Consider the following 22,795-nt stretch of genomic DNA (forward strand, 5'->3'; position numbering starts at 1 on the left):
ATCCCCAATACCGACATATATTGGCCATGGCCGTAATAGCACCATTGACTATTTTCTAGTCTCCGGTTCTATGAGGGACCTTTTAGGCATATTTGAGGTAATGGACAGTTGCCTAAGTGATCACAACCCACTGACATTGAACCTCAACATCCGTGCTAGGGGTAAAGTTAGACTCTTGGCTCACACAAGTAATGGTGACATTGTGCCAAAAGATCAAGCACGCCGGCTAAGATGGGATTCAATCACCCCAGATAGCTTCATTGAAACCTTAACTGGCGTTTGCACAGAGGAGTTCGGCATCTGTACAGACCAGGAGGCTGACCCCGTAATTGTCCTGGATGCTTTTGACCGCATCACTAAACAAGTGTCGGCCAACCTGACAATTCCCTATAAAACTAGGCCCCTAAAAATAAAAAAATGGTTTGATGATAATTGCACAAGAGCTCATAAAGCTCTCATGGATGTGCTCAAGGGAAAACCAAGAGATACAGACAGAATTAAGGAGGCAAGGAGGGCATCCAAAATTGTTGTAGGGAGCAGGAAGAAACAACTAAGAGAGATGGCCTGGGAGGAGCTTATAATCAACTACAGAACACCCTGGGTCTACACAAGAAAGTGAAAGAGAAGTGAGTCAGCTAGACGGAGCAAAAACTAGGGTGCCAGTGTTCCGAGTGGGAGCGAGATATCCTTCTGCCAAGACCCATCAATCACCCAATGTCATTCATCATCTGGGTTTTGGTACAATCCTTCTGAAGGAAAACCGATCTTGATAATTGATCGGAAAAACCTTGACACAAAGAGAGACTACGGGATGACTGGTCACCCTACATAGTCCTTGCTGGCGTCCAGAGACTCACTTAAGAAGGTGAGAGGATCAGAAGGGTATAGGCAAAGAGGAGTGAAAAGTGCAGCGCAACGAAAAATAAGAAAATGGTGTTCTAAAAATGGCTACGGAGTACTCATAACAACTTTATTCCTCAAGTCCCCTTGTCATCATTTAAAAAGCAGAATGCTGACGCTCGAGACTTTCAAGACGTCAACCAGAATGGAAGGTCAACATGTTTCTGCCCTCACTCAGATCTAACTGTATCGGGGCATTCTTCAGGACCAGGCTATAGATATATACAGCTGCTGCTACAAAAGTGAAAAATTATAATTGTGCGAAATTTATAGTGTAGAAAATACTCCACCGGTCATGTCCACCTCGAATGCTTTATGGATACATTAACCGGAACCCATAACAATTGGGTGTCGCCCTCACCTCAACCTGGCTCATTACTCAGGGAAGGAGGCCCCGCTCTATCCGTCGGTACCCCGGGCCGTCAGGAGTAATGACCGGAGGACTTGAGGAATAAAGTTGTTATGAGTACTCCGTAGCCATTTTTAGAACACCATTTTCTTATTTTTCGTTGCACTGCACTTTTCACTCCTCTTTGCCTATACCCTTCTGATCCTCTCACCTTCTTAAGTGAGTCTCTGGACGCCAGCAAGGACTATGTAGGGTGACCAGTCATCCCGTAGTCTCTCTTTGTGTCAAGGTTTTTCCGATCAATTATCAAGATCGGTTTTCCTTGAGAAGGATTGTACCAAAACCCAGATGATGAATGACATTGGGTGATTGATGGGTCTTGGCAGAAGGATATCTCGCTCCCACTTGGAACACTGGCACCCTAGTTTTTGCTCCGTCTAGCTGACTCACTTCTCTTTCACTTTCTTGTGTAGACCCAGGGTGTTCTGTAGTTGATTATATGTGAATAGGGGATATTCACCCTGCAGGTCTTTAAAATCATCCCTAAGACCCCCAGTAGTTTTTTGTTGTGATTAAACTGGGAGGAGCTTAGCCAAGCTAGTGTCCTATCAAACAACTCCAGGTTCTGGAGCGTGGTGAACAGTCCTATCTTTGACGAATCTTCCAATCTTGTCTCTGACTGTCACATCGCTCCAGGCAAATGGGTACAACATTTTGGGAGTGTTTATAGCGACGTTAGACAAGGCCCTCCAGGTTGGATAGTAGACAGTGGGTCTGTCTCGTCCCCTTTGTATTTTACTGAAGACGAAGTAATAGAGGCAATTAGGTCAACAGCAGGTGGAAAAGCGCCGGGCCCTGACGGTGTCTCAGCAGATCTTTATAGAGCGGATCCTATTTTATGGTCTAAAATCTTAACCCAGGTTTTTAACGCAGCTGCCCAGGTTGGCTTCCCCTTGTCTTGGGCTAAAGCAGTTATTATTCCGATTTTTAAAAAAGGAGGCAGAGATGACCAGGCCTGTTATAAGGCCAATATCTCTCTTGGACTCCGCAGCCAAAATCATGGGGAAAGTTGCCCTTGCCTGACTAACGGATTGGCTGGATCAAAATAATATCATCTCAGATCTCCAATATGGGTTTAGGCAGGGCATAGGCACCGTGGGTCAATGTCTCAATCTCCACCTAATAATTGGAAAGTACATGGTCGCTAAGCGGGGGGACCTGCATCTGGCATTTATGGATTTATCCTCTGCCTTTGATCTTGTAAATCGAACAAAGTTATGGGCGATACTCCATGGAAAAGTTTAGATGCAGTTTTGGTCTCCTTCTTGGCGGCCATGAATGAGAACACCATAGCTTCTGTGCGCTATAATAAAGATGGTAGCCTCACAGATCCTTGGCCCGTTAAAAGAGGGGTGAGACAGGGGTGCATTTTGGCACCCTTGTTGTTCACCCTCTACATTTACAATATAGGGGCCGCTTTAATTTCCAGTTGTAAAGACATCCCAAGGGCTGGTTCAATATTGATCCCCGCTCTGCTCTATGCAGACGATGCGGTTCTGCTGGCAAGGACCTCAAGAGGGCTTCAAAACCTTTTAAATTGTTTTATAGATTTTATGGACTCTCTAGATTTGGTTACGAATTTTAAGAAGTCCCATTCTATGTCCATCGGCTCTGTTAGAGCAAGGAAGGCTAAGTTCTATTGTAAGGATTCGGAACTAACAAAGGTGCCTGCCTTCCCTTATTTGGGGGTTCTTTTCGATGACCGACGCTCTTTGGTTACCCAGCGTACACACATAAGGAACATCTTAGCCCGAGCCTTGGGAGCCATCATGGTATTTGCAAAAAGAATTTGCTCTTTTAAAAATGTATAATGCTAAGTACATTCTAATGGCGACTTATGGGAGTGACTTATGGGGTTATTTAGAGACGGGCGATATCCAGGCGGTAGAACATGTTTTTTTCCATAAACTACTGTCACTCCCTGTCTCTACCCCTGTTTTTAATATTCATTAGCTTGACAAAACCTGACACCTCTTGCACGGACCCGGACCCTTAACATAGCGAGAGCCTACCTCGCCAACGCTGACCCTCGTGACTCCTGGTGCCTGTTGGTCTTGGTCCCCCTCCCGCCGCCGCAACCGTCATCTTGAAGCGGCCGCCGAGCGGAGGGGGGCACAGGACTACGTTTCCCGCCCTGCTTTGCGGCGGAGGACGGCGCTGTCATCGCGCCAGGCGGCGCATAAAGAGCGCGTCACCCCGGTGGAGCGGGTGACGCTTGACAAAACCTGACACCTCTTGCACGGACCCGGACCCTTAACATAGCGAGAGCCTACCTCGCCAACGCTGACCCTCGTGACTCCTGGTGCCTGTTGGTCTTGGACCCTTGGTCCCCCTCCCGCCGCCGCAACCGTCATCTTGAAGCGGCCGCCGAGCGGAGGGCGGCACAGGACTACGTTTCCCGCCCTGCTTTGCGGCAGAGGACGGCGCTGTCATCGCGCCAGGCGGCGCATAAAGAGCGCGTCACCCCCGCGTCGCGGGAGCGCGTGGGAGCGCCCGGGGCTAAGCCCGGGCAAAGGGCGGGCCCCCTACGGCCCTCATCGGCAGGAATCGCCAGGGACAGGGCCCAGAAACTCTGCCTAAATCGTTGCCCGTAAGTCATTTATATCTACAACGTATCTGCTTATTCAAGAAAGCCTCCTTGGGTCCAGTTACCATAGCATCACCTTGTGCAAACCCCCACGTTACCACTTATCATGTCAAAGGCAAAATCGATCCCATCAGTTAATACTATTGAAAATTACATGGTCCAGAAGGTTGCAAAAATTAATAGCGACAGGAGATCCTCATTGGGGTTGAGTCTTTCTCCTGACCTGCTATTTGAGGACACACCCCTACCTACTTCTACTTTTGATATCAGTAATGAGGTATTTCAGACACCAGAGATTAACCCCCTAACCCAGTTACTGGTAGCTATTGTAGACTCAGCTTCTGAGAGCATTCCAGGGGAAGGAATAATATTGTTAGAAGAGGAGCCCCCTGCTCCGGTACCAGCTCCTAGAGCTGATAGGGGGGGGGGAAAGAACCTCTCAAAACGGGGCGGGCTTCGTTCAAGTAAAAAACGTCCCGATGCATCCTTATCTGAAAACACTGGAGAAGAAACAAGGGGAATTCCTGGAGGGAAGCTATTCTTGGACGAAGAACAACTCAAGAAATTGCTAAATGCCCTAGATAATAAAATAAAAACTATCACCAAACCTCTCCTAAGTAAAATTGACCATCTTACGGAAGAGGTGAATAGACTGGGGGGCCTTCTGCAAAAGTCTTTAGAAGAAACTACTAACATTACTAACCAGAAAATTCTCAGAGTTGAATCAACAACTACACAGACAATTCCAAGAATAGAACTATTGGAAAATACTCCCCATATCCCTATGTTGACTACTGATATGGGAGGGGGGGGTTGCCAGGGGATCAGATATTATTATCGGTGATCCAGAAGGACCAGGTCAAAGGGATAACCAGGTAGATCCAAATGTAGAGAAAGGGCATGTAGAATTAATTGTGGAGGCATCTCCCCTGATACTCGTTCTGGCAAATGTTCCTCTTTTAGAGCCCGGGCAAGCTGAGAATACTCCTTCTCTGATAAATAAGTCACTTCATTGGTTATCGAAGAATATGGCCTTTGCCCCGGGAGGTATGGACCAGCTGGCTCAAGAAGTAGTAAAAGCTAGAAGAGTAGAATGGATCGGGGGTGGTATTAAAAAATTCAAAGGGGACTGCGTGGTGCTACATTTTTCTGACCCCGAAGTGCTCCCTAACATTCTTGCAAATACATATCCCCCTCAGCGTAGATCCACAGAAATAGTCCCATTAACACTAGACTTCTTCTATGCGAAAAAAGGGAATTTGTTAAACCCCACAGTCCTCAAAACAAAATGGAACCCTGTAGTGAAAAAAGGTAAACCATTTTTCAAAACAAATAATTGGAGGGTACCGATAGAGAACAGATTCTCTGCCCTTTCTGGTCTCAATGAGTGTGATTGACTGAAAGGGCGGATGAGTATAGGTATGGACAAAACTGCAGGGTCTCAAGTAAGGGGAATAGGTGTTGCTATGAAGTCTAATGCAACTAAATCTAGTAATGAGGGGACACCTAGCTCTAAAGGGGATCATTATAGTACTGTGGGGCATTTGATACCGATTCACCACAGCATTGAGTGCAGAGGCGAAATCAGCCCACCCCCTAATCTGACCAATACCCCCCATGTAATGCCACTTCATGGGAGGGATAGGCAGTTAAAGACAGGCCTCAAATTTCTTTCGTGGAATCTGGCGGGAATCCATTCTAAACTTGAGTCCCCCGAGTGGTGTGAATTTATAGATAGCCATGATGTTATCATGTTCCAGGAGACTTGGGCAGTGACCCCCGTTTATCGGCAAGGCTTTTTAAACTTCTTTACCCCTGCAAAAAAGAACCCAAAAGGGCGGCCCTCAGGGGGACTAACTATATGGGTACGCCAATCTTTAAAATGCTCTATTAAAGTGAGGCCAGTTAGCAACAATGATCTACTCCCAATCATGATAACATGGGCTGACAGTCAAGACATGGCCCTTTATAACATCTATGCCAGGGGAACCCAAGGGGGTAAAGCTGCAGAGGTGGTAGTAGTATTAGATAATGACCTAGAGAATCTTTCACCGCATACCACCATCATAGTGGGGGGGGACATGAATACCACGTTTGAACCTCTAGGCAATGAGGATAACGAACTGTCCCTAGAAGAAGACATTAAATGGGGAGTCCCACAATTGGATTTACCTGTGATAAAGAAATGGACTGAGGTGGCTATACAAGTCAAGAGTATGTGCTTGGCAAGGGGGTTGAGAGCAGTAAACGGCCGCACCCCTTCAGATCTCCAGGGTGTGCACACCTTTGACAACACAAGGTCAAGTAGTCGGATAGACTACATCCTTGTAGATGTCAGAGTATGGGATAAGATAATAGATATGAAAGTGACGTCTAGATTAGAGAGCGATCACAATCCATTGTGCTTGCTCTTTAACCAGGACCAAATTAAAAACCCACCTATTCAGGAAGGGGGTGTTATCCCGCTAGATGTCATCTCAACCAACAACCTCCGACAAATTAAATGGGCAACATTGATGGATAAACCAGGGGATATGCAGGACTTATTGGAGGCTGTTGAAAAAGAGGTCAGTAGTTTGCAGGTTTACTGTAATGAATTAAATTTTAATAAATTAATTGAAGAGTCACATCCTAAGTTTGTTGTTAAATTACAGGGGTTTTTCCTAAAAAAGGCACATAAGGGGAAAGGCGCCGGCCCCCAGAGATATCGAGGATGGTATGACCACTCTTGTAGAAAGGCACGGCAGAACCTTAGCCTAGCCCTTAGGACTAAAGAAGGTGTGCTGGAGGCCAGGGATGATTATAGGAAAGTACAAGCTAGGGCAAAAAGGTTGTGGGATGAGAATCAATGGTTAGATCTTAAAAAAGCCTGTGCAGCTAAACAACAGAAAGAGTTTTGGGCCATTTTAAAATGGGGTAGGGGGGGAATGGCAGAGTGTCTGAAAAATTATGTTCCAAAAGAAGCTTGGGTGGATTTTTTCAAACCCCAATATGCTGATAATTTGATTTCGACACCCCTTCCGCTCCCCAAAATGGTCTTTCACAGTTACGAAATATTCTCTTTGAAAGATGTAAATGTAGCATTGGACGGGGTGACCAGAGGCAGGGCTCCAGGTATTGATGGAATACCGGCAGATGTATTTTTATCTGACCGGGCTAACTGGTGCCAATATTTTTTATGGCTTGCGAATTCTATCGCACAAGGAGCTATGATACCATCTTCATGGAAGGGTGCGGAGATTATTCCCGTTTTTAAAAAAGGGGATAAGGCTTTACCAAATAACTATAGGCCCATCAGCCTTATCGACACGGCACAAAAACTGATGGGTAGAATGATACAAAATAAAATACAAGCCTGGATAGATGATAAGGATATCCTTTCCCCGTACCGAGCCGGTTTTCGACCATTAACCAGCTCCGTTGACCAGGTGTTCCACTTTTTAACTCTCTACTGGAAAAACGTGTCTCTGACAAATGGCCCATTATATGCTGTCTTCGTAGATCTGAAGGCAGCATTTGACTTAGTACCCAGACAAAAACTTTAGATTGTTTTAAGTGATCTTGGCATTAGCCCCGAGTTATTGACTCTGCTCGTGCGTATGCACGAAAATAACTACGCAAGAATTAGGTGGGGGGACAGGGAGACGTCACAGACTCCTTCCCCGTGGAGCGAGGGGTAAGGCAGGGATGTGTCCTGGCCCCCGCCTTGTTCTCTCTCTATATTAATGGCGTAGTAGATTTTTTAAAGAAATCTCCAACAGATGCTCCATTGTTAGATGGGGAGCGGGTTCCAGTATTAATGTTTGCTGATGACACTCTACTGGTTTCACGGACCCCCAGTGGTCTACAAAAGACAATTGATGCATTTGGAGAATTCTGTCGGATTCGGGGTTTGGAGCTAAATACTACAAAGACCAAGTTCATGAATTTGAATCCCGTTAAACAATTCAAGGGAAAAATATATTTTAATGGGTGTCCTTTGGAAGAAGTGAACGCTTTTACCTACCTTGGCATTTCTTTGCAGGGCAATATGAATTGGAAATCTCATTTGGACTTTGTGATCTTAAAATTCCACCACCTGGCTGGGGCCATAGCGCAAAAATATAAATCTTCATTGACAAAACCTATTCAGCCCATAATGGAGATTTATAGTATGAAAGTGCTGGGCGCTTGTCTTTATGGATCAGAGCTATGGGGCTTCACCAATCTGAGCGCTTTGACTATTGCAGAGAACAAATTTCTTCGCCGGTTGGTTGGTGTCCCACAGAGTACCCCATCGATTCCGCTCCTATATGATCTTGGGAGAAAAAAGATTGAAGATATGGCTCGATTGCGCCCACTTTTATATTGGAGGCGCATAAAGACTACGCCAGAATTGAGCGATTACGCGTCAGCTTTTATGGACATTGTTAAATCTGATCGGTTTCATAAAATAGCTTGGCTCAAAGAAATTAGGAACTTGCTTCAAAAGTTGCACCTAGATCACTTATGGACTGCCATTGACCCCTCCGCTTTTCCATCTAAAGCGATACTGAAAAAAATGTATTGGGACAAGGTATGTCATATTGCTTTAATTTCCGATCATCCCTCTACGATGGTATCCCAGTACTTGGAGATAAAAACAATCCCAAAATATGAATTGTACTGGGATCTGATTACAAAACCCATGGACAGAAAGCTGTATTTCCAGTTTAGAGTTGGTTCCCTGCCTTTAAATGCTTTTACTTTTAAATGGTCACCAGGCAATGTAAACACATGTTGTTACTGTAAGGTACATGTTGAAGACATCCCACATTTTTTGTTTGTTTGCCCATTATACGCTGCCCCAAGAAGTAGATGGCTAAAACCGGTTTGCAGGAATCTGGGTACAAGAAAGCACATAGAAGCATTGAGAATATTAAGATCAAATTGTGCTCCTAATCTTGCAATCGCTTTAGCCAAATACTTGGGATGGGCCTGGATAATTCGTATGCGCACTTTAAACTCCAACTGATTAATTAACATGGATTATATTTATTTTAGGACTTGCCCCATTTCCTCATGAATTAAGTATTGTGACTCTGACTTTCCTTTTTAAATGAATGTATTTTTAAAATGTAAATATTCGCCAGCATTTTTTCGCACTTGATTGTATTTAATGTGTATTTTAGGTTGATCTTAAAATTTAGCATAGTATTTATAATTGTCTAGGATAGGGAAAAAATGCTTTTATGACAATGCTGTCGAATAAAGTATTGAAACTTGAAACTTGACTTGAATATTCATTAGGATCTTGGAGCTGGATATATCTCAGACCAGATGGAGGTGCTCCCATAATGTGCTGGCTAAGAATCTGGGCCCAACCGCCACCTAACCTAAATCAGCTGATTATACAAGACTGCATTACGCTAGACAAGGGTTTAGATATACCTTGGTTTCGCTATATCAAGTCTCAAATGGCCATCCTTAGCTGTCCTGAATTATTTTTAAGTCCAAGAGCTATGGCTAAACCGGCGATTAAAGACTTGAAGCGGCAGCTTTTGAATAGATCTATGCTGTGTAGGGAGGAAAGGGAATTAGTGAAACCTAAAGTGAGGAGTTTTGTCACACTGAGCATAAATAGTCAGCTGCAACCATATCTAACATATATAAATAGGCCTTATCACCTGTTTGTCTTTGTAGTTAGATTTAAGCATAACATGGTTCCCTGGCTATTGGCCTTCCCAAAAGGGCTTTTGGGACAACTTCTCAGATCAAAATCTTCTTCACATGATATTTTTCTGTGAGTTTTATGGCTCGTTGCACAGGAAATGTATTATCCCCCTCCTAAAAGGTCAAAACTTTGAAAAAGTTAGACCAGTGTTAGCCTATTTACAAATGTTGGCATCGCCTGTGGTGTGTTTTGGGGTTGCCAGCTATTTATAGGCGCAATTAGGTCCAGGAACAGGCTGATGATTCCATAAATGGGACTATGTCTTAATTTAAGTTATTTATGATTTCTTGTTAGAATTCTACTATTATTATTTGTATTTATTAACTTAGGACTTAGTGTGTTGGACAGGACTATGTTGTACCTGATGGGTTTTAAAAAATTGTGCAATAATATGAAATAAGAATAATAACGAGTGTATTTATGAATTGATTGTATGCACTTTGATGGTTTTAATCTAACCGAATAAAGTTATACTTGACTTGACTTGACTACTGCAGGAAGGAATTTAGTATAGAGCTCCCTTTAAAGGTCTGGTCACAGTGGAAGACTTAGGGTTCATTAGGATGGCGAGCGGATTGCCCCCGCCAGGCTGGCGGTAGCCACCGCCGGCCTGGCGGGGGCAATCCGCCCACCATCCCCAGCTAAATGACCCCCCGCCATATTAGTATGCGGCGGACGGAAAGACCGTCCGCTGCTTTTCCGCTCCGGTCGCTTTGCGGCCGGGGCCCGAAAAGGTTTAATATGTTGGCTGTGTCTACTAGACACCGCCAGCCATATTACCATGGGTTAAGTTGGATGCCTTTCACCACGGAAAGGCATGCAGTCTTCACTCTGGGGGCCCCATCTGGGCCCCCAGAGTGAAGGAGAGGTGGGGGGTGCACACGGGGGGCCTGTGGTACCCCCCTGCATTTACATAAACAAGGCGGCAGGCACCGCGCGGTGCATGTCGCTTTGTTTATGTAAATGCGTCACATGCATTTTTAGCATTGCACCGCCCGCCACAATGCTAAAAATGCAGGATGCGCCCACCACAGTGCCGGGCGAATCCTAATACCCCCCACGGGACCCCGCCCTTATGACCCCCTAAATATTCATGTCAAAGTATACTTTGGATCTGCCTATAATGTTAGAAGGCTCTCTCTAGGTAAAGATGACATTGTCTTGTTTACGTTCATGGTAATGCTCAATCGACTTAGTTTACAGATTTTTAGATGTGGTGAAAAAGGAAGAAGACCTCTCATTTTACGCTGTGAACGACTTGCCAAAGCCTACATACTTATCCTTTTTTATTGTGAACAATCTCATATTCTCCAATAGATTCATATAATAACATTGTTGTTTTTTTTGTTGGTTTTTTTTACAAACTGGAGGGTTAGCTGTCCCCTGTGACATTTCTTTAAGATACATGATTAGCACCCCGGTTAATCTGCATTGCCCTTATATGAAGTGTTCTAATTTGTAATTCTAATTGAAATTTTGTAAATATTTGTCATTTTGATTATAGTATTTATGTGTGCATTAAAGATTGGTTTTGTTTTAAATGAAAAGGACAGAGCAGATGCTGATTTATTGATGTTCCATGCTTCTTGCCCACAACTATGCCTAGTTAACCTATGAAACAAGTGTTAAAAGGAGCACGTATTCCATACTTTGGCGTCTGAGGTCTAAAGGCACCAGAACACCAGAGGTAAAAGACCCCCATTGACACTATTGGAGTTAGTACCTGTCTACTGCCCTGGGGCCTCTTGAACCAGCATTCATCAGTAGGATGGCATTTTACATTGTGACCCGTATGTCAAATAGGATAGAAAGGATTTTTAAACTGTGAATGCCAAGACTAAAACCTAAGAAGGCAGGGTTATATTTGGAATGATCTGCTAAATACAATCGGAATGTGTTTTACATTGTGAACTCCCTGACAAATGCAACAGGCAGGGGATTAATACACAGATCCCCATTTTAGGGGTGGCCACAGTAATTGCTTAGTATTTCTAGGGGGCAATACGTGTTGCACTGGGTGTTCCTCCGCAATCCCCAATGCTTTTTGATACTGCGTAAATATGGGACAGGGGCAAAATTAAGACCAGGAAAAACCTGGTCTTAACCTGGCGCAACAAGAAGAAATGATTAATTTCTACATGTTTTTGCTGTTTCTTTGTGTGCTGCATTCAGCTGCACATATAGAAGTTACACATCGCCATTAGCGATTGTTTATGTGCAGGGAGTGACAGCTTCCTGTAAATGTCAAATCATTCCCTGCAAGGCACCCTTGTACTATGGTTAATGGGTGCTTTCGTTATTGCTAGGCTGATACATTTAGCCCCAGCGTTAAGGAAAATGCAGAGAAGCACCATATTCTTGTAAAAACGGCGCATCCCTGCATTTTGAAAGGATCAGAGTGCGGCATTACATATTTTGGAGTAACACCACATACCAACAGTTCCTTGTAAATATGCCCATTGATATTGATATCTTATAAATACGAATTGTGGGCATATCATTTATTTGTTTGCTCATTACAGTACTTCTCCCCTTGAAATAATCATTGACTGTACAATGATTTATTGTTATTCTTGTCCATTGCTGAGTTTGGACTGTTCCCTTGAGGCACCGGGTCAAGACTGATTTGCCTTTAGCGGGATCTGAACCGAGATGGTGAAGTGAGCTAAAGAACGATGATGAATTGATCTGTGACTGGGGGTGAGTGTCTGAAAAGTTTCAGCGCTCCATCCATCATCTCCTTGTATTTGCTTTGTTTTCCCTAAGTTGGCAAGGTATGTCCAGACATGGGTTCCTTGCTCACTTTGCCACTGGATTCAAGCTAGCCTGCCTGGCTGATGAGGGCTGTTAGCCCAAAACCTGTCCCAGAATGCTTATTTCCGGTTCAGGGAAGACCAGGCTTTGCAGTTCGGGCTGAACTGTTCCCATGAGGCACAGGGTCAAGATTGATTTGCATATAGCTCTGTCTGAACTGGGGTGGCGAAGTGAGCTAAAGAACAATGATAGATTCAACCCACATCTGTGACTGGAGTTGAGTGTCTGAAAAGTTTCAGCGCTCCGTCCATCATCTCCTTGTGTTTGCTTTGTTCGCCCTAAGTTGGTAAGGTATGCCCAGACGTGTGTCCCTTTCTCAATTTTCCATTGGATTCAAGCTAGCTTGGCTGATAGGGGTGTTACCCCGAAACTGGTCCCAAGATGCTTGGTTCCGGTTCAGGGAAGACCTGGCTTGGCAGTTCGGGCTGGACTTTTCCATTGAGGCACAGGGTTAAGACTGATTTGCATATAGCTGGGTCTGTACTGAGGTAGCGTAGTGAGATAAAGAATGATGATGGATTGAACCCAGATCTGTGACTGGGGGTGAGTGTCTGAAAAGTTTCAGTGCTCCTTGAGTTTGCTTGGATTTTCAAGACTACATTACCTCCCCAAGTTGACCTTAGACTGTTTTGTCTCATCCTTAAAATTAAAATGGTCCCTTTTTTGAAGGACTGTGGGATGAAGAACCCTATGGACACAATTGGGTCCAGTAACACCAACTGCCCTGAAGTATGCCACACAGAATTGATCAAATACCGTGCAAAGTGGTTTTATTTTGAATTCCTTGAAAAATGCAATATGACGGTATCTTACACTGAGAACACCTTGCCAAGCTCTATAGGAAGGAGTTTTATATTGTGGACCTCTGACAAATGCAGTTGCAAGGGGTTTAATACATATGTTCCCTTTCTTGTTTTGGCATTGGAAAATGTTTGATATCTCTAAAAGGAGATTTAAGGTTCATGTCCATGTTTACTTGGAATCTGCTTTCTTGAGGCAGAGATCACATGTTAATTTTTATTTTATTTTCAAGTTAAAGCACATCATGCTTAGTTTGTTGATTATTTAATGTTGTGACAAATGCAGAAGCCGTCTCACTTTACGTTGTGAACAACTTGCCAAAGTCTGTAGACTTCCCTTATTGATTGTGAAATTCCTCATGTTTTCAGCTAGACCCATGCAGTACCACTGCTAGTTTTTTAGGATTAAAGCCTGCTGATAAAAATCTGCCACATGTACGTGATTTCCGCCCTGAGTAATCTACGAGGCCCTTAAAGGAGGGGTTCCAATTTGTAATCCCAACTGAAATATTGTCAATATTTGTTATTGTGAGCATATGATTTAGTTGTATGTGCTTTAATGTACTTTCTCCTTTTTATAGAACAACCACTGTTTAGACATGTGTGTTGCTCAGTTTGGGGTTTGTAGCCCACAACTTTCCCAAGTCTAATAACCTGGTGAATACATACAACCAACAACTGCCAAACAGGCAAATTCACAGTTCTTGCAGAAAAAAGCATGGCTACATTGTCTAAAATTAATAGTTCGCAAAAATGATGTTAAAAACTGTTTCATAGGTACCACATATAATGTTCACATATTGGCTATCACTTGGACAAGGCGGCAGCGCCTCCCTCCAAAGGACAATCTTTGGGAAAGTAGCCAGAAGGTGAGCGACATTGAGCCTAAAACGTGTGAGCAAAAATCAGTGTTGAATGTAAACTGCATATTAACTTAAGGTTCTATGGCGTTGGCAGAGGAAAGCAAAGAATAGGCTCCTATGATGGTTTACAGAATTAATTTGTCACCATCACATCATTACACCATTCAAAGAATAAAGGCTTAATGACATTATTTGTTGAAGCCTTAATACATTCCAGATTTGAGAATAGCACTTGTATGCCCAAAAAATTACTGAACTGCAACCAGGGAATCCGGAGTCCAGAATCTAAAATCAGGCAGTCACACAATACCACACGGTTAAAGCTTGTGTCAAATTTCGACCAAACATACAACAATACTGCTAAATCCCCTAGGAAATGAATACCCAGTTCCGAGTGACAAATATAAGCGGAAGTAAAATGCGTAACAATTAACAGCCTTCTTAAGAAAATGTTTTCAATAAATTATACCAGTGCTTAATGTGTGAAAAAATAAGTGCCGGGACCTCATCTGGAGGACTTTGCAGCTTGCACCACCCATTGCCCTGGCCAGCCCTGTCGATGACAGTACCATCACAACTCCTAACTATCTCACTTCGACAAGTGTGACAATTCAGACTATTCCAGGCCCCCAAAGCTATAAGAATGGCATGGGCATCAGGTATTAGTCATTTGTAATGTACATTTAATTTCTAAACAACTGTTGTTGTGCTCATCTCTAAATCAGACAAAACAGCGCCACCAGGTGCCAGACTGTCACAAGTGCCGGTGTTGACAATTAAGTGCCGGTATCCAGCATTAGAAACCACCAGCTCAAATTAAGCACTGAATGACATGCCTCTCAGATTCGCAGACACACCCTGTAACTCAGACACTTGCTTTTATAAATTGCAATCAAACCTAGCGTGAAGGTGAATCACAATACTGCTTTGTCGTCCTTTTGAATTGCTGTTGCCTCACAGTTCGTAGGTGGCACCAATTTAACCATAATCCCTAGGAACTAAGCCCGAAATATAAAAAAGTACACACACTGTGGGCCTTAGTACCACTCATTAAGTGCAAACAAGTATTTTTAGCTCTAAGTCCCCACAGTATGATAAAACATTTAGCCAATTTTTTGGCCTATTCTGGTGGATCCTAAAACAAGCAAAGGAATCAAGATATTTCTAAATCCCTACTGCCATTCCCGCCGTTAACTAAGCATCATCAGCATAAAGAAGCACAGGAATAGGACAAGCACCTATTGAATCACATTCTGGCCATATACCTTCAGAAACCGCTCCAAGTAGTTTACATAGAAGGTAAAAAGAAGTGGAGCCAGTACTCACCCTTGTTGGACACCTCTCCCTATCTTGTATGTCTCGGCACATGTTTAGCTCCAGAGGATTCATCCATTCTAATGCGCCTCTGTGGCATAGTGTGGAGATTCGCATTGGCAGAAAGGAGAATGATTGGTCTCCTTGGAAGGCGAGTAAAATCTGCTCAATCTATGATGTCGTGATGAATGGCTCCCTTTAAACATCCATTGACATACAATGCAAGTATGACCTACCTCACATGCAGAGCTGGAAATATCATCAGCTCTCACAGGCATTGTCTGGTCCGCTAGGTAGACCTCGAGCTACACTTGATAGGACCCCTATAGCACAGTATATTTATACAGGGAAGAATTAAGGTTAGACGGTATCTCAGCTGTATGCACACTAGTAGACCATCGATTTTCTAAGATTATTTTGGCTCCATTACACAATTGGTGGGCAACACAACTAAATACCAATTTCACAGAGGGGGAATAGTAAGAGATGTACGACGGTACAACGCGTGGTATTACCACGCGTACCGTTACAACGCATCTTTACAACGCAAGTCGTTACCACGACTTGCGCTGTAGGGGTGCGGATTTAGGAATAATTTAATTTACTATTCCAACACCAGCCTACGTACAGTAGGGAAGGTGTTGGAATAGTAAATCTACTATTCCTTATCTAAGAGCGCCCTCCAGCGCAAGTCGTGGTTACGACTTGCGTTGTAAAAGACGCGTCGTAACAGTACTGCGGGGTAACATCCACGTCATAAAGGATGTTCCCCATAGTAAGCAATACTTGCGGACTGGATTAGGGGCCTTAAGGAATCTCGACTGAAATACGGCTTCTTTAAGATCCTACACTGATGGCACTGGTCCCCTGCTAAGTTGTTTCGTGCAAAGCTTGGCAGCAGCTCCAAGTGTTGGAGATGTGGGAACTAGATAATGATTTAGTACACATTCGGTGGGAATGCACACTCCTAGATGGGTATTGGAAGCAGATATGGTAGTGACTGAAAACTGAACTTCGTTTCTTGATAACCTTGAATAATTATTTGGTGCTGCTACACAATACCACAGATCTTCACCCTTAAATCCCCTACAAATAGATAGGTAACTACGATCTTGGGAATCACTGAGATGTAGATTCTTTCTTGTTGGAAAACCAATGTCACCCCGATATTCTGTGACTGACTAGAAAATAGATATAGATGGCAGAATTTGAAAGGGTGGTTTATAGACTCAATGATAAGTTGCAGGTCTTCTAGGAACTCTGGGGGAGGTCCTTGTAGGCCACACCTACTCTAAGGAGGTTTGACCTGCTTTTCTTATTTCTTATATTATTTCTTCATCCTAGGCTTGTTGCCTAGTTTCATATTGCAAGTGAGGAAATGTAGTCCTGTCGCCCTTGAGGATATAGTGGTACATGATTGCGTCATCTACTTGTTCCCTGTTTGGACCCCCATGGTAATTGTAGATTGCTTATTGATCAAACGGAGAATGGAGACCTCGAATGTCTGGCCTTGGAAACGCTCCCTCTGTTATGGTCAGATGCTTATCACTGCCATCCTCCACTGATAGCTACTTTCAGCAGTTGCTGTTCTAATGTTCTCTGTCTGCTTCTTGCTGTTTTCTGCTTAACGCATTGATATAGGAGGTGCACTGATGTGTTGTGGGGTTCCAGAATGGGTGGAGCTCCTTTCCCTTCTTTCCCGAAAAGTATAATCCTCTGCTTCCTCACTCTTTAATTCGCCTCACACTCACTTGTGTTATCGAGGTTATGGTGGAGGGAATACTGAGAGGTGACAATGATGTTCTCCTGTAACGTCCATACATGTACTTACTATTCCCAGGATTGTAATGCTTTTTATAATAACAATAAAGAAATGTGACACACAAAAAACATACAATGCAGATATTTAATTGTGCTGGCCCTAATTCTGAGCAGCGCTTTGGTCACCCGCACTCATTCATTTACAAATTCAGCACTGACCAAGGCAACATTTCCAGATGGTCCTAAAGGTCTGCAACACTTATCTATTTAGTGACACATTGCATGTCCCTGCTTGGTACACAAATCCATCCATAGGCGTCGCTCGACCCTCTTACAGATGGAAATTACTGGGTACCAGCTCCTAGGGCGCATCATTCAGATTTCTCATCATGAACCGACTGTCCCTAGACATTCCATGGAGAGTTAGGAGGTGATTTGTTGCTGTGCAAGTTCGTAGCACCTGGAACATATAGCCAGAAGAATTGACTTCAATTGAGTGACTGACATCTCTAGGTGTGAGTACAAATTGCTGACGACGTGTTCAGAGAATGCACTCGGTGGAACAAAGCAAAATAAGGAGCAATTACGCCCCATTCCTTATTGCACAGCGACATCCTTCCATACTCAGCAGACTCAATTTGGAATTTGATAATCCATTTCAGTTCATTCTTTCAGTTAATTCTACTCCATATTTCCACCAAATGTTTATTCATAACTTTCTCCATCCACATGCCAGGCTTCATGTTTTCCTATAGCTTCCAATGCTCAAGATATGCCTTTCCAGGCCTTTTTCTCAAGCACGTGGGGAGTACATCGTTCATCCTGAATAAACATGTTCACATAAACCCAATGCATTTCGGCCTCAAAGACGCTTCGTCAAGGGTAACTACAAAATTAAAACCACCATTTGTTATTTTGCTTCATTTCAACAAATGTACCGAAAACACAATCGCATGCAGGAAATAATTTGATATGCCTGCAGCAAGCAATCATGAACATTGCAAAGAACGATGGTGTGCATTCTATAATTTAATTTTGACACTCGGGGGAACTAATTCATTTAAAGAGGAGTATTATAACACACATTTAAATTATATGAATGGGAAACATTTTCAATAGGACACTTTTATATTGGTTTTGCTGGATCTTATTGCAGACATGAGAGCACATACATCCACCGAAAAGTAAAAACTCAATTATTACATATACATATATAACAGCTGAAACCAGTACATCCAGTGAAAAGTAAACTCAATTATTAAATACTGATATGCTAGTTGACAATAGGAACCTGTTTGTAGAGGCCTCTGAAGTCAACTGGATTTTTTGCTATAGCACTTGACAACCACACAGAGCAACAATTTCATTCGATAAAAACTAGTTAAGATCTGTCTATTGACTGTGCCACTTGAGTAATATTGTGTATTGCATTTGAATTATGCGGATTATGTTGCGTTTTCAAAATACTGAAAGGAAGTATAAGGCACTGTTTGATTATAAAGCCATATTCTAATATATTCTGTTTTATGAATACTCCTTGCAGTTGTAATAAAACAAGCAATGCATTGTGCAGACAACCTATACTTTCTTGTTCCAGCACGCCTGGTTTGATAAAAAGCGGTCCTTCATATCTATCAACGATTCCACATGATATCCGTTTCATCTTTAGTATTGGAGCTTCAAGACTGCCTGCATAATAACAAGAATTACATAATGTGCAGTTCTGCCTCGCAACGACTCTGAAGAGTAGTACTCTTTTCAGCTCCAAGCCTGACCTCCAGCTGCCAGTAGATTTAACTCTGACGAATACAGCATTTTTACCTCCAAACGACAGGAGATGTGCCCCCTTCTTTGCTCCTGTCATGAATTCTTTGTAACAAAAGTTGAGAGTGTGATCCCACTACAATCACAATCTTCTTTCAACCAAAGGTGTACCACGCGTCTAATTTCAACGAAGACCTATGCTTTGTAGGAGCTGTATTACAAATTATTGCATACCTTAACTATAGGTGGAATGTACAGCATACAGGCAGTGGGATATCAGTTAATCTTCTCAGCTATGCGAAACATTTCCAGCATCTAGGTGCTAATGTTCGACTAAGCCTCTTCCTGACGGCTGCATCAGGTTTTGCAACAACTTCATGATTTGACTGTGAGGTGATCACCATGTCCATGTCACCGCCTGCTGTAACTCAGGACACCGTTTGGAGCAACTACACACACCTGGAAAGTCCTAAATCCAGAGTGGTTTTGAATTCCATGTGCCTCTTGATCTGCATCTGTGGACTGGCTGGGAATGGGACTATCATATTTTTCTTGGGCTTTCGGGTTAAGAGAAACAAGTTCACAGTCTATGTTCTAAACCTGGCTTTAGCAGACTTCATGTTCCTAATGTGCATTTCATCTCTTTTGGTTATTACCTTTGTTTTTGATTTGCATCCAGAAACCTTTCATCAGCACCCAGACAAAGACCAGGTTATGAAAATTGCAGCTTCTGTTGTGATGGTATGTCTCTTCGGGTACAACACTAGCCTATACCTCTTGACAGCTATTAGTGTAGAGAGGTGCCTCTCAGCTCTTTTCCCTATCTGGTCCCAGTGTCACCGTCCAAAGCACCAGTCCGCTGTGGTTTGTGGTTTGGTCTGGATGCTTTCCTGTCTCATGACTGCTGCAGAGTGTGTTATCTGTGACAAAGAAAAGTATGTTTCAGAGGAACAAGCAGTCTTAAGCAAAAATAGCAGACACTGTGAAATTGTCTTTATCATTATTAATATTCTGAGCTTCTTGGTCTTCACCCCACTCATGATCCTCTCCAGTGTGACTTTGCTTATTATAGTCAAGAAAGGTTTGTGGAAACAACAGCTGTCAAAACTCTATGTGGTCATTGTGGTCACTGTCATCTTGTTCCTTATATTCGCCATGCCGATGAGGGTGATAATTCAAGTGGGGTTTAAGTACAACAAACTGCTGCCAATTAAACTTATTGATACATGCATGCTGCTTTGCTCGATCAACAGCAGTGCCAATCCTTTTGTCTATTGGTTTGTGGGACGGCGAGAAGGTGGGAAAGGCTCCCTCCAGATGACCTTCCAGAGGATATTTCGAGACGATTTCAAGGAGCACAAACTGCAACATCAATGGGAGATCACGGGCAGGAATGGGGCAGAGACAGTCCTTTGAAAAAAGGGGTGAAATGAGAACCAGAGAGAATAATATGGTATTGCTGCTCAGATGTGAGATCAGTTTCAGAGACTCAGATTTTGGTATGCTGTGGTAATACATAATGACCTCTGATAAGGTTTAAGACATTGCTTAACTGTCTGTTGCCCTTGGTGTGCCTCATGAAATTAACATAAAGATGTGTTGATATAGTAGTGTTGGCTTAATGACAGCCCCTTGAGGTGCTGTAGTCTACTCAATTTTGCACCCTCTGTTGATACTGGGGAATTGTGGGATTAACCTCAAAGTCCTTCCTGTTTGCTTGCCATCCCAAAGAATTATGAACATCACAAGCAAGGCTGTTAACTGGTATCTACTGCAGACCCTTTTAACTCGTTAATACATACTTGATTTTATAAAAATGTGAGGCTAATGTTTCTTACTACTGCAGCATGGAATGTCCCCTATCCACAACATAATAGAACATGAGAAGTTACAGCTCAGTAAGACTGCCTCATGAGCTTAGCTTTCACTTTTGAGATCTCTGCCTGAACCGCAAGTCGCATCTTAAAATGCATACATTGTCAACTGAGTCTTTCATCCTTCTGAAGTCAATACACTCAAAATCAAGTGCAAATGCTTAATGACAATTGTAAATTGTATGGTATTTATACAACATTTATACACTGTTCTATGAAAAGCACTTTGTATTAAAGCGTTGTTAAATAACAGTTCAATGGTGAGGCAGAACCTTCAATAATAATCTGAAGTCTAATGAAATGAAGGGTAACTTTATATGTACTGAAATACTAACAAATTTAAATTCTCTGGGATTGACCAAATTGTTAACAATGCCAGGGGGAGACAACAAGGAAGTGATACTGAGAAAACTAGAGTCAATATACATCATCTTTCTAGGTACATGTAAAAAATGAGGTCTCTATTCAGATAAAGAGTTAGGGGGTACACCTGCATCAATAAGATATGATGTGTCAGCAGTATCAATTGATTCCCTCTTTTATCTGTTTTTTTTTAAATATGTGTATGTTGAGTGTGAATATTTGTATCTTTTCAGTCTGGCCAATTAAAAAAATATATATGTATACACATATGGGCTTTCAAGCAGTCCCACATCACCAATTGGCATATTTCATTGTCATTCACATTTAGCTTCCATCCACCACTGCATACACCATGGGAGAGCTGGTCAGCCCATTTCAGCCATTGGCTACCCTCATTGTGAGTGACTGCATTTTGCTTGTGTGCAAAGTGTAAAACTAGTTCATTTCAGTCCCTGCCTGTTGAACCACTGTGTCTTTCTGGGAGGTGCTGGGCAGCACCAGGAGGTAAGAAACATTAGTGTGCATCCATCAACTATGGCAGGAGGAAAACATGGGCAACATTTGCCAGCAGAGAGGTGCCTGAGGTGCTCTAAGGGCGAGTAGCACATGGGTTGTATGTCCGATTTGCTTGCAGCCATACCTGTTAACAAAGGTACACCTGCAGCAGCATGCTGTTATTTAGAAAAAGGTGGTGATAGAGCAAAGTTCCTCATTTTACTAAATAAACGAATGTATTAAAGTGCAATTTAAAGCGTTAAAATAACATACACACTTAACACAAAATTTAAAGTAGGTAAACACAATTATCCATTATAAACAAACACGAGTTAACACGTTGTAGTGAATCAAGTCAGCTTAAATACTGATGCCATTTTGAATGTCAAATACACAAATTAGGGCTAATAGGCCGGTGTGTGTATTCATGCAGTTGTTTTGCACAAGATGTTTTTTTCTTTCTTCCCTCTGCATATGCTGTAATTTTCCAGAAGCCTTCCGTTAGCTAGTGAATAGGCATTTGTTATGTATTAGGTAACTGATAGTCAGGTTCTCACCAGGTGGAAAGGAAGATGCCAGGAGAGTGACTCATTGGAAAAGCAGTCTGAACCACAAGTTTCTGTTCAAAGTTTGGAACCAGGGCAGGGCCGGCTCTAGGCATGTGCAAGCTGTGCACCTGCACAGGGCCACCAAACACCAGGGGCCACCACGCCAATATATATCCTTAATATATTAATCCTCTGAGGATGGATACATATTTGCGTGGTGGCCCCTGGCAGGGATTTGGTGGCCTCCGGCTCTGTTCCAATTCTAAACACCCTGACCCCCCCCCCCCTTCTTCACTGGCCTCCCCGCTCCGCCCCGCCCGGACCCCCTCTTCCGGGCCCCCTACCTACGCTCCTTGCCCAGGGCCACCATGAGCCTAGAGCCGGCCCTGACCAGGGACATTGTTGTGTATGAACCACTGTAAAGATGTGAGGAACTAGGTAGTTTACCTGCTTCCAGCTATTAGAGGCGAATGATTGGTTCCTGAAAGTAGAGACGAGATGCAAGTTTGCTAGTAGAGATTTGTTGATTTATAATAGCGTGTGCACCTAGATTAGAGTGGTGCAGATCTCAGAGATGCTTGCTGATATCAAGCTGAGAAGACCCTTTCAGC

General features: G+C 43.1%; 1 protein-coding gene across 2 annotated transcripts in view; it reads left to right on the forward strand.

The window, feature by feature from the left end:
- LOC144755783 (proto-oncogene Mas-like) overlaps nucleotides 1-20,595 on the forward strand; it is a 285,818-nt gene extending 265,223 nt beyond the window's left edge. For both annotated transcript variants that reach the window (XM_078645023.1, XM_078645024.1), the window contains one exon: nucleotides 18,738-20,595. In XM_078645023.1, the coding sequence (XP_078501149.1) occupies nucleotides 19,307-20,320 (1,014 nt within the window). In that variant the 5' untranslated portion in view covers nucleotides 18,738-19,306 and the 3' untranslated portion in view covers nucleotides 20,321-20,595. The remainder of the gene's footprint in view (nucleotides 1-18,737) is intronic.
- Nucleotides 20,596-22,795: the final 2,200 nt, after the last annotated feature.

This window comes from Lissotriton helveticus, chromosome 5_1, assembly GCF_964261635.1.
Source record: "Lissotriton helveticus chromosome 5_1, aLisHel1.1, whole genome shotgun sequence".
Lineage (NCBI taxonomy): Eukaryota > Metazoa > Chordata > Amphibia > Caudata > Salamandridae > Lissotriton > Lissotriton helveticus.